Below are 12387 nucleotides of genomic sequence, written 5' to 3' on the forward strand. Positions count from 1 at the left end.
AAGATATTATATTTACCGTCACTGCTTTTGGACACTCAACCTTCTCCTTTTTTCCCATAAGCACAACTCTTCTTCCATTGACAGTGTCTTATTTCCTCACCTGTGACATGGTTAGGTAGGCAACATTAACCAAAAGCTGTCACTTACTGACTAGGAGAATATCATCCTGCTCATTGAACAGACCATAACAAGTATGAATGTGTTTGTTTGCTGACCACACGCATGCTTTGTGTTTTATGTCTGCATGCAGGCTTCATGCAGAAAGTATAAATAATACGCCCTTACTGAGTCTTGGTCACAGTTTTCAAGTAAATCCAGTGTGTGAGGCTGCTCATATGACATCATGTGCTATAATTTTGCTTGCTGAATTTTTGTGAATATTTCATGGCTGTGTTGTGTGGAGTCTGTAACAATGAAACAGCATCTCTCTTCTTAAATGTGGATGAACTGGGCTGTTATGGCTGATCTGCTGCAGAACTCTTGTGATCTTCAAATGGCATTTCGCAATGTTCATCAATGTTTTGATCAAAAAGGAATATTTTAGATGGCAGATGCATTAATTGATTGATTTTTTTATTTTTTATTCAAGTTTTGGGATCAATAGCTGTACTTTTTGTATATTTTCTTTGCAGGCTGTAAGTTTACTAGAAGAGGTGTTATCTCCCCGAAAGAACCTACCACCTTTGCTTCTGAAGCTGAATGAGCGCCCACCTGAAGACCTCAACTATCTGGGGGTATCCTTTGGCCTCACACCTCAGCTACTCAAGTAAGATTCTTAGAATGATGAGACATCTAATCGGATTGGTTATTGGCTAAAAGTCACAGTCTGTCATTATTTAAAAACTATTTATCCACAAGCTGTGAGAAGCATAAACTTAAGCTTGTTATTAAAAGTCTTCTGCAGGAATCCTGTGAACAGGCCTTGGGTGAGTGTGTTGAACTGGTTGTTTGTGAGCTGTTAGGAATGACAGTAATTTTTTTCTTTATGCTTTATGTTTTTATTAGGCCTGTAATCCTTGTGATTAATTTCAAAAATATAACTTGGTCATTTTCCTTAATCATATTAAGCACAAGTTGTTCCACACCCCATGCTATCTAGACTAGCCTTTTAACTATAGCGGAGAAAGACAACTTTTATAATGCTTGCTTTCATCTTAATACTCTCCCACATAGTTGAAATAAAAAAAAAAAAAAGATATTTGTAAATCAAGTACTGCCAAATTTAAATATCACAAAAATGAATTATATCTATTAGGAGCATACCATGTCACTTTTAAAAACCAGCATTTAATTAAAATCCATGCCAGACTGCAATCAATGAATGTACAACGGGATCCATGTTTATGAATGAAACTAAATTTATAGCATTAGCTAATACTTTTGAAAACTAGATTGCATTAGACTAACTACATATAATTACAACATTAAAACATTACAACAGGCCATTCAGCCCAAAAAAGCTCACCAGTCCTACCCACTTAATTCTTCCAAAATAACATTGTCGAGTTTTGAAGGTCAATGAAGTTCTACTGCCCACCACACGACTTGGTCACTTATTCAAAGTGTCTGTGGTTCTCTGTGTGAAGAAAACCTTCCTAGTGTGTGAGTCAAATTTACCCTTCACAAGTTTCTAGCTGTGTCCCCGTGTTCTTGTTAAACTCATTTTAAAGTCACAGTCTCGATCCACTGGACTAATTCCCTCTTTAATTTTAAACTCTTCAGTCAGGTCTCCTCTTCATCTTCTTAAGGCTCAGCTCTTTTAATCTTCCCTCATAACTCATCCCCTGTAGCTCTGGACTCAGCCTAGTTGCTCTTCTCTGAACTTTTTCTTGTGCTGCTATGTCCTTTTTGTAGGCTGGAGACCAAAACCACACACAGTTTTCCAGATGAGGCCTCACCAGTGTGTTATAAAGCTTGAGCAGAACCTCCTTGGACTTGTACTCCACACATCAGGGCGCTATATAGCCTTACATTACATTATTTATTCAAAGCTAACATTTTTACTTCCTTTACATTTACTGACATTAAATTTCCTCTGCCACAAATCTGCCCAAGCCCGCATGCTGTCCCAAGTCCCTCTGTAATGATTCAATTGATTCTTGATGATCTCCAGTCCAACCAGCTTGGCATCATCTGCAAATTTAACCATCATGTAATTTATACTCCAGTCCAACTTATTTATATACAGTACATTAAAAATAGCGGTGGTTCTAGCACCGACCTCTGCTGGACACCACTCTTAAAACCATCCAATTCTGATAAGGTTCCTCGCACCACCATCATCATCATCTTCTTCTTCTTGTGTCAGAGCCAGTTCTGCACCCATCGACACATAACACCCTGAATTCCTACCTCTTTTAATTTGATGCCCAGCCTCTCATGTGGCACCTTATCACTTTATTTCTGGAGACAGTTGAAGGTAAAGGCCTGTGAGACATCCTTCAGATCGTGAGTTCTGACAATTCTTGCACATTACAGTCACATATCAACAGTTTATATGAAAGGCACAACTCTTTACAGTTGGAGCGGCTGAGAAGTTTTAAGGCAGTGACATCTTACATGAGACTACTGGGCCTTACTGAGCAACCAAAACCACGTCAGTCAAACATGCAATTAATCAAGACTAATGAGTGAAATTTTACAATCGATTGCAATTAAAAACCTCGGTCTTTTAACAGCCCAGGTTTGTATTGATTGAAATTATTATTATGAGCGTCACCAAATCGAATTTCACTCAACTAACCCTGTTATTGCAATAAACTGTTATACTTTTGCATTTGTTTTCTAAAGAGGCTTTCTGTTTGCTAGGTTTTGGAAGCGCTCTGGTTATACCCCGGTTTACCTGAGACAAACTCCTGTAAGTCATTTTTTTAATTTATCGATGACTTGTTTGTTACAGAAAAGGATAATGAAATGTTGAATTTCTGTTACTGTTTTACTTAAAGATGTTTCATGTTTATTTGTGCTCCACACTGTCCCTTCTCAGAATGACTTGACTGGGGAGCATTCCTGTATTATGCTGAAGGAGCTGAACTCCGAAGAAACGACCAAGCAGGGAAACTGGCTGCCTGCTTACTGGAAAGGTAGTCTGTGGACGGTGAATTTTAATGTGGGGTTTAATAAAGTTTTATCAATTTACAGCCTTGTCAATTTGCACAGTGCCCTTCATTAATATTGACACCCTTGATATTGGTAATGGTGAGAATTTATTGCTTTTGAAATATTTTTCTTCCATTAGAGGTTATATTTTTGTTAATGTTTTGTGAGAAAGATCAGGAGGATGAGCAATAATGAAATTTTTTTTGCACAGCTTGTTTTGCTTTTATTTACCAAGTGTGCCAATATTGGTGGAAGGCACTTGAACTTCATAAAATGTGTTCATGAATAAATGGTGTATATATTTTAGGAGAAAGTTACCATCGGTCATTGCACTGTTCGTAACCTGAGATCAGCTTTAATATCTGGTCTTGGGTTCCATTCCAGTGCAACATTAATCTGTCATCTTGAACGACTGGCAGTCAGCACTGTGTTGTCCTGCTTGTTCCACAGTTTGATACACAAATAGAATTTCTTTAACTTTGCTAATATCTTGTGTAACTTTCCACAGCAGTGTTGTGAACAGAGGCAATTGAAGGTGAACGGGGCGGCGGGGGGTAGCATTGTAGTGTGCCTCGGATGGCTGCCTATTAAATGGGGGCGATTCCCTACCCGCCTTTGGCCGCAACGTGTTCGTTCTCGGTGGGCGGACGCTGCAGGCAGCATACTGTAGTGGAGGTGACTGTGTGGTGGGCGAATGGTGAATCGCCCCTCGCTGCCCCCATTCATTCTCAATAAGCTACTGTTACACACATAGCAGGAAGTCGTCTCTTGTCAGTACATCAGACGTGCTGACGACGGGTGCCTTCCTGCTGTGATAGTGTGGACAGTGCTGTGTAGAAAAGCTCATCTTAACCTTTTGTCTTTACCCTTCAATAATGTCTCTGAAACACAAATCTGATGCAAGTGCTGCTGAGACAGTAAAGATGAGAAAAAACATCACCATGAAAAATAATGTAGAAATACTAAAAAGGTCAGAGAGAAATGAAACTCCATCATTCTTTGGCAGAGCACTTGGTTACAGTCGGTCAACAATAGCATTTATTAAAATAATGGACCTGTTCCGACTTACATACAAACTCAACTTAAGTACAAACCTACAGTCCCTATCTCGTACCTAACCCGGGGACTGCCTGTATTGCCTTACAGTTCCAGAATCCTGGGTTGGGGCAGTGGTGAGTTTGTCTGTCTGTTCTTTGTGTGTCTTTTTGGATTTTTATTTGGGCTTTTCTACATCCCTATTGATGTTTTAGTTAAGGTTAATTAGTACTGCTGTTAGGGATGTGCTGGTGGGCCATTTTCTCACTCAAATAACTAATGAAAAATACAAAAATGTACACTCTTAACCAACTGTTTTCGATGAGGGCTATAAACGTATTGTTGTAGTTGATATTGTTTTTTTAACAAATGAGTCAAATAAGATTTTATATAAAAACTGCATTTTTAACCTCCTTGGCATTAACCCTAATCGTGACACAGGCTCAGAATTCTATGCCATTATGGTTATTCCCAAGTCCAACTCGTGGTGGTAATGATCCACTTTTCACAGTGTTAAACCTGAATAACACTCGAGATGGTATTCTGCTGCCATCTAGTGGACAAAACAACACTATGCAAAAAAAAAAAAGGATTATAAATGTTTTTATGCATTTTGCCACTCTTAAGTTAACTCATCAGTATTCATGAGTGGGGTGGAGCTTTCATCCAAGACACAATGGCTTTTAAATGATAAGCTACAAAGCCAGTTTTAGAGCAAACTGGAACAAAACCATTAAATTAATCGAGCAATAGTGGTGACAATAAGGATTAGTCACCAGATGTTGACACGGATAGTGAAACTGATGCATACGGGAACTGTATAATGTGCTTGGTAGCTTCCGTTATGTAAAGCTGCAGCAGGGTGAAAGTAAATGTGTGGTAAAAAGATAAAATGAATAAAATGCAATCAAATAGAAGGACAAGAAAGACTTTCACCCCCTAAATACTATTTACAGTGCAGCAACGGTTATTTGCGTGAGGGGGAAAAGCGGAAGTCACTAAGCCTTTTGCAGTGGTAGCCTATAGTAACACTCACGTGAACAGAATATAAGCTTGGACCAGATTGTACGGCTTTAACCGATAACTTTGTACTTCTCAGCCAGTAAGGGGCTCCCTTAAACTGATGATGTACTTTCTCTCCTTCAGATTTCCGCCGGAGATTCTTGTCTTTGCTGTCCTACCAGTTCAGCACTTTCCACCCAACACTGGCTCTCAATATTCTTCAGAACAAGAATGTAAAGCCTGGACCACAGCCAAGTAAGAATACAGGGGGTACAGGTAGAGATGACCACAACGCCGTTTTGGTTTGCAGTTGTGTTTATTCCATGTAATGCATGAAGCAGAGGTTTGGTGGTGTGCGTATCTCAAATACGTGTATAATGTTGTTCAGGTTTGTCAAGTAACTGTGATATGAATATTTGCATAAATCAGTCAGTTAAACAGCATCTGATGACAAAATATAGGCTAGAAAATATTAACTTTGGTAATTTGTCTCCAGATTAGCACATAGATGCTACATAGGTGATATTCTTCATTTATCTTCCTAGGTTTATCTCGAGCTGAACTGGATGTCTTCTTCACTCCCTATGACTTGAAGCGCCTGGAAATGTACTCTAGGAACATGGTCGATTATCATCTGATCATGGATTTGATCCCCACCACATCCCGCCTCTTCTTTTTAAACCAGCTTGAAGATGTCTCCTTGTCCGTAGCCCAGTCGGTAGGTCACAAGTGTTTGCAAGTGACGCAAATAGAGCTTAGTATGTAACAAAGCGAGTCACACTGTGCTGTGTGAGTCAGGCCAGAAAAAGGAAGTCCTCCATTCCTGACCTGATAGTATTTTCTTTAGGGATGCTAACAAAACTAAATTACAGCAGATTTCTTTAGGAACCAAATGGGACTTTGAGAGCTGCATGCATTATGAGGCAGCTCAAGGTCAGTCCTGAACAAAGAGAATCTGGGCTTTGTGAAGCAGGCAACACCAGGGTCCAACAAAGCTCCAGGTGTGATGCGAGAACTTCTAAAATAATTTTAATCAGCTGGTGTCTTCTTGAGTAAGGGTGAGCATTTTGATTCACTTTACTGATTTCGTTCTTTCAAATTATCCATTTAAGGTAATTTGTTTGATTTAGTGTTCAGGGCTGGCAGCAATTAAAAGGAAAGAAAAAAACAGCAAACAACGTTTTTTATTCCCATTTAAATGAATAGCAGAAGTACATTAGATATTAGATACATGGATAATTCATATTGTACTGTTGTCACATTATCCTGTTTGGAAAAATGGAGCATGACAACATAGTGAAAATGCATGAGAAAAATTACATATGTTTACGAATCTTACATGAACAAGAATCATGCACCTTGTTCTCGGGTAATGAATCCTTTCACGAATCAAAAGAATAAAAATGGTGTGCCTCATTTTCAGGTTAGTAATTTAGTTTGAGAATCAAATGATTGTGAATCGTGTGACTTATTTGTAGGTGATGATTCAGTTTGATCCCTAACGTATCAGTGAATGGTACAAACCTGGTGCAGCCCATGAGCTGTAAAAAAGTTGAAAGCAAATAATTATTAGAAATTAGAATAATAAATATATTTTTTTAAACTTCTATAGCATGTTCTCACATCTGTCTTCGTCTGTCAGTTCATTAGATATATGATATTGGCTTCAGTATGCAGATGGGTGTTTGTGTTGAAATGGTTATAGAATCTTTAAGTCAAGTACTTGTTATAGCACATTCATGTTTAGAGGAAGTAATTTGTTTCAGTTTACAGTTGTCAGCAGGGCAAAGCCAGTATTGAGCCATTGGCCCACCCTATAGCTTAGCTGTTTTCATTTATTCCCCCCCTCAAATGAAAATTAGCCGATACTGCATAAATGGTTTTTAATTCACAACCCCTCTTGATTAAAATATCAGCTGATTATAAACTTACACTGCAGAATCCCCATTTAACTCGTAAAAAGCGCAGAGATGGATGGTGATTGTACAGCGTAAGTCCGCATAACAAAGTTTAGAAAATAAGAGGAGTGAAATAAGGAGCACATGCTGATACAGCACATTGCTGCACCCACCACATGACAAACCAACTCCGGATCCCAGAAAAGGACCCGAGTGCAGCCATGCAACGGGTGACACCTCAGCACCACACCAGTTAAGATGGAGTGGAACAGTGTGAGTTTTTTTTTTTTTTAAAGGAGGATGGAGTGCCAATTCTGCCATCAACCCCCAGGTTTTTCCCTGCAGGTTGGTGGGCCTACATGCAGGGCTGGATGCAGATTAACGTCATACCCAGGGCGGTGCAATTGCAGGTTAAGGGCTTTGCTGAAGGGCCCAATGGAGTAGGCTTACTTTTGGCATTTACGGGATTCAAACCAGCAACCTTCCGATTACCAGTGCAAATCCCTAGCCTCAGAGCCACCACTCCGGCCAACTTAGAAAATAAGACTGACTTAAAATGTTACCAGTCACATCTGCTGAAAACATGTAATGTCAGCAGGAGGCCATCAGTCAGCTCCACTGATTTTTATGATTCGCTGAAAAGAGTTATTCAGAAAGAACGAATCATTTATGAATCGTCCATCACTAGTTACTGGTAGGCTGTGTCTTGTTGAAGGGTAACGGGAACGATGTCTCGACAAACAAATATTTTAGGATTTATTAGCGAAAGGAAACCCGCAGAAATACAAAATGTGCCAGAGTCCAGTTCGTCCCTGGAAATGTCAGTGATGCCCCAATGGTAAGTGGAAACCCTGCTGCTAGTTGCATTAAGTTTTTAGCGATGGATGGGCTCCCAGCACAATACTGTGTGTTCTGAACAATCTAAAACCACCCAGCCGCCAAACGCCGAAGGATTGGTGAGGGCATAGATTTGTCTGATATCCATGAGCCGCCAACTCAATCAGTATTAAAATGTTTTCATCTTCGGTCACAGCCACTATGGCATGATTTTGCGGGTCATTAATACAACAGATAACAGTGCGTGGGTGGAATATGTGATATCGAAAGATGCGATTTTGGCAATTTTGTAATTTAGTGGAGGAGAACAGATTCACTCGTGTAGTCCGAGATTGGGAACTCGCATATCAGATATGCTTACTCACAACTGCAAGGAATGGCAAAACGGAAATTGCTGTCATATAATGTTATACTGTTCAAAATTACAACAGATATTATTTGGCCGTTTGCACCTTGCGATGGGCTGGTTTGTCTTGAGCATCATCAAAAGCTAGGCGATCAGTTTATCTATTTAAATTCATCAATTTATATTTAAGTTAGTGTTAACAAAAATCATTTAAAGTGGACGTGCAAAAAATAAAATGCCGATTATATTGGTATGATTGGAATTTTTTTGTTATTTGAATGTGTATTTCACAGTAATAAAGGGCACACCCTGTTATGAAGTTTTGCCACAGCTACTGGTTATCCATTTTGGAGTTGACGTCTTCCAGGTCGTGCTGTCCTCCCGCTCGGTTTCATTAGTGTGGCCCCCTAGTGGCTAAGGCACTGTAAATATTGAGGTCGCCCAATTTGTCAAAAGTACCTGCCCTGCTGAGAGAGTCCTGTGTTTCCCGTTTTAGGCACTGCTGCTTGGCATTGGTTTGCAACACAAGTCTGTCGACAATCTGGAGAAGGAGATTGAGCTTCCAAGCAGCCAGCTAATGGGTCTTTTCAACCGGCTTATCCGCAAAGTCGTGCAGGTAATGTTAACCTCATTTTGTTTGTGGAAAGACAGTATTCTCTGGTGGGAAGAAATAGTTTTAGAAAAGAAGCTCTTTCCATAAGACAGCAAGTATGAGCTTTGAAACCTCCCAAATCCATGCTTGTCCTTCACCATTATTTCCAGGGATTTTTCATGTAGGCTTTTCTCACCACTCTTTGTTTCACAATCACTCGCTATCCAAAATTCCATTGTGTCATGTGAAGGAATCTGTCCCACCTGCTTCCCAGGTGTCTAGACCAATGAAATTTAGCTGGTCCTGATATTTTAATGGATGTCTTATGCAAGCTTCTCACTGGAGTGCAGGTCTTGATCTTCATCAGTGTCCAACTTTGTTGAAACTTTGCCACATCTTGTGGCATTTGTTTCCTTTGGACACACATGTAACAGTCGGATGTGTCAACGTTGCTCCTTTTGTGAAATTTTGGAATTGGACTTTTTGTTATCGTATCCCTTAATTTTTGTGATCTTTTTTTCAGTTGTTTACAAACATACAAGAAAAATCTGTAGAAGAGCAAATGGTGGCCACCAGGGACATTGTGATGGAGCCCACAGTTAAAAGTCTCAATGAGGATTTGGTATGTCATTTCTTTCTATTATAATAAAAAAATCTTGGGATGAGATGAGACTAATCCTGCGACGAGACGTCACTTTTTGAAGAGACCTTTTGGAAGGGAGTCCCGCGAGACAGAGAGTTTTGCCATGAGATTCTTTCAAGTCACGCCCTACTTACAACTATTTTCAAACAAGACCACAGTCATCCGGTGCATTCAGGCACTTAACCTGGACAGACCCCAATCCATTAAAGAGCTTACTTATGAACACACACACACACACACATACACATACATACTATTACAAAGATCCAGTTTAGAATCACCCATTCATCTAAATATGGCAGCGTGAAACGATGAAGTCAAATGAATTCACGCGAAACCTGTCCATCGGTTACACGGCAAATTGATAAAATGCGTATCAATAGACTCTGCTGAAACAGATGGTGGTGATCGTGCAGAAGAGAAAAAACATCAACTTACAATATCCCATAGAATATCTACAACTGTTAACACTGTCCGGTCCTCCACCGGCCGAATTACTGTTGAAAGAAGGATGTATCGTAATGTTATTGCGTAATTTGTGTCTGCGTGATGGGCTATGCAATAGGACTAAGATTAGTTGTATTAAAAATTGGTCGAACAATTTTAACATGTAAAATTTAACAGGCGACAAGAAAGGTAATGTAGTACATATTCCATGAATAACATTAGACAAAAAAGGAGATCTTGATATACCATTCGCATTAAAATGTTTACAGTTTCCCGTTTGAATAGCTTTTGCTATGAGAATTAACAAATCACAAGGACAAACATTTGAAAAAGTTTGTTTGTTTATTAGAGAGAGAAACGATATTCATTCACGGGCAGTTATACGTTGCGTTGTCACGATATAACTCCAAACACGGAATCAAAATTCAATACCGATCTTTGAAAAAAAGTTCATTTCAAATATTGTTTTTGCTAAAGTTTTAAAGTAAAAGTGAAAATTTTGCATATATAAAAATTTCCATGAAAATAACAGTCTCTTTAAATTGTATATCTGGTTAACCAAACCCAGGGTTGGGCGAGCGAAGCGAGCAGGGGAAGGATCCCCCTAGTAACTCCTTAAAACAAAGTCCCCAGGAATGTCTTGCTGTTGTCGTTATCATTAGCTGTACTACTGAAGCAGATGTCACATTACAAGTCTTCTAGTCTGAGCTGACCTTGGCTCCTAAGGATGTCTATTTATGCATCTAGAAATTGCTGGGGACTTTTTTTTTTAATTTTATTGTAATCATTCCATACACGAAAATCAATTTTTACAAGAAAAAAAATAGGATGAAAACAACTTAACCTCCTATAGCTTTACATTTCCAAAGTATCACAGGTGTGTATTTAGTAGAAGCCCCCTTTTGAGCTAATACAGCCATGACTCTTCTTGGGAAAGATGCAACAAGTTTTTCACACCTTGATCCTCTCCAGTTCTGTCAGGTTGGATGGTAAACGTTGGTGGACAGCCATTTTTAGGTCTCTCCAGAGATGCTCAAGTCAGGGCTCTGGCTGGGCCATTCAAGAAGAGTCACAGAGTTGTTGTGAAGCCACTCCTTCGTTATTTCAGCTGTGTGCTTAGGGTCATTGTCTTGTTGGAAGGTAAACCTTCGGCCCAGTCTGAGGTCCTTAGCACTCTGGAGAAGGTTTTTGTCCAGGATATCACTGTACTTGGCCGCATTCATCTTTCCCTCGATTGCAACCAGTTGTCCTGTACCTGCAGCTGAAAAACACCCCCACAGCATGATGCTGCCACCGCCATGCTTCACTGTGGGGACTGTATTGGACAAGTGATGAGCAGTGCCTGGTTGTCTCCACACATACCGCTTAGAATTAAGGCCAAAAAGTTGTGTGTCTCTATTTCTGGCAGCCAATAACATGGTGTCTGACAGAGCAGGTGCTGTAAGAGGGGTTTACAGGTACGGAGAGTTCAACTGTAGCCTGTGTCCCCCTTTTATGTATTAATCTGTTCAGTTGTGGTGCATAAAACGTGAGGCATTTGTTTGTGAGGTCCAAAGCACAACATTTTCAGCTTTTGTTGCTGCGCTCCCAGCTAGTTTGAAACTTGTTGTTTGTGTACAAGGTAGTGCCTTCCATTATGTGTCAGCCTTTCAATATATAATTTGTTTTATTATCAATTTATTTGTTAAATAATGATATTGTCGAATGTACTGATTACTATGAAATTCTTACTTGCATGTCCAATCAACATGCATAATGTTTCTACTGTGATGCCATGATAAAGAAGAAAGTATTAAAATACAGAACCTTCATTTTATTTATTAGTAGGTTCATAACATTATATAGTGCCTTATCTATCTCTTGGTCTGACTGTTATGCAGATGGCTGTAGACATTGTGTGTGTTTGATGTCCAGCTGCCTAAGTCAGTTTCGTACAATATGACTTCTAGTTGGAGGGGATGTCAAATTTGATGACCGCACTTGCTTATCTTGTCACCTGAAGATGTCCAAACTTGCAGGAGGTGACACATTCCACAACACTGTGACGACTTTGTGAGTCGAGCACTCTGTTTTTTTCTGATTGAATAATGTGCTGCCTGATTCGGATGGTGCCCATGCAGAGGGTTTACAAGTACAGCGAGTACTGCGAGTTCAGCTGCCATCTTGGTTCTTTTTTCTATTCTGTCCTTTTATGTAAAATATACGGCATCATACCATCAGGCCTCTCTTATGTTTGTGAGGTCCAAACCTCCCGCATTTGTTATTTGTCATTGCTGTACTCTATGTATTGTACTCAGGTGGGTGATCATTAGTCGTCAGGTCTCACACAGTAAATGAAGGCTACGACTGAAGATCGCTGTGAGAGTTGAGTAATGTGATGAGAGTCGGGAATCACAGGGTTCACAAATCAGTGTCCGTGTGCCTTTCATTACCTGTCCGAGTTGACGTATCGAGTACTTTGAAGTGTGTCTAATGTGTCTAATTCATT

At 39.7% G+C, this 12387-nt stretch overlaps 2 protein-coding genes and 1 non-coding gene across 3 annotated transcripts in view; 2 read left to right on the forward strand and 1 right to left on the reverse strand.

Moving 5' to 3' along the window:
* Positions 1-12387, forward strand: part of nat10 (N-acetyltransferase 10) — a 95711-nt gene that overhangs the window by 76945 nt on the left and 6379 nt on the right. Inside the window, exons 20-26 of the mRNA XM_039736345.1 lie at positions 633-766; positions 2809-2857; positions 2987-3083; positions 5281-5391; positions 5682-5854; positions 8714-8833; positions 9333-9431. Of these exons, the coding sequence (XP_039592279.1) occupies positions 633-766; positions 2809-2857; positions 2987-3083; positions 5281-5391; positions 5682-5854; positions 8714-8833; positions 9333-9431 (783 nt within the window). The remainder of the gene's footprint in view (positions 1-632; positions 767-2808; positions 2858-2986; positions 3084-5280; positions 5392-5681; positions 5855-8713; positions 8834-9332; positions 9432-12387) is intronic.
* The window catches only part of abtb2b (ankyrin repeat and BTB (POZ) domain containing 2b), a 335934-nt gene that overhangs the window by 29034 nt on the left and 294513 nt on the right, over positions 1-12387 (reverse strand). The window lies entirely within an intron of this gene.
* LOC120520130 lies at positions 3427-3563 on the forward strand. The gene has a single exon (XR_005631775.1). It is a non-coding gene; the product is annotated as a small nucleolar RNA SNORA54 (small nucleolar RNA).

The sequence above is a fragment of the Polypterus senegalus genome, chromosome 1 (genome assembly GCF_016835505.1).
Source record: "Polypterus senegalus isolate Bchr_013 chromosome 1, ASM1683550v1, whole genome shotgun sequence".
NCBI classification, from domain to species: Eukaryota; Metazoa; Chordata; class Cladistia; order Polypteriformes; family Polypteridae; genus Polypterus; species Polypterus senegalus.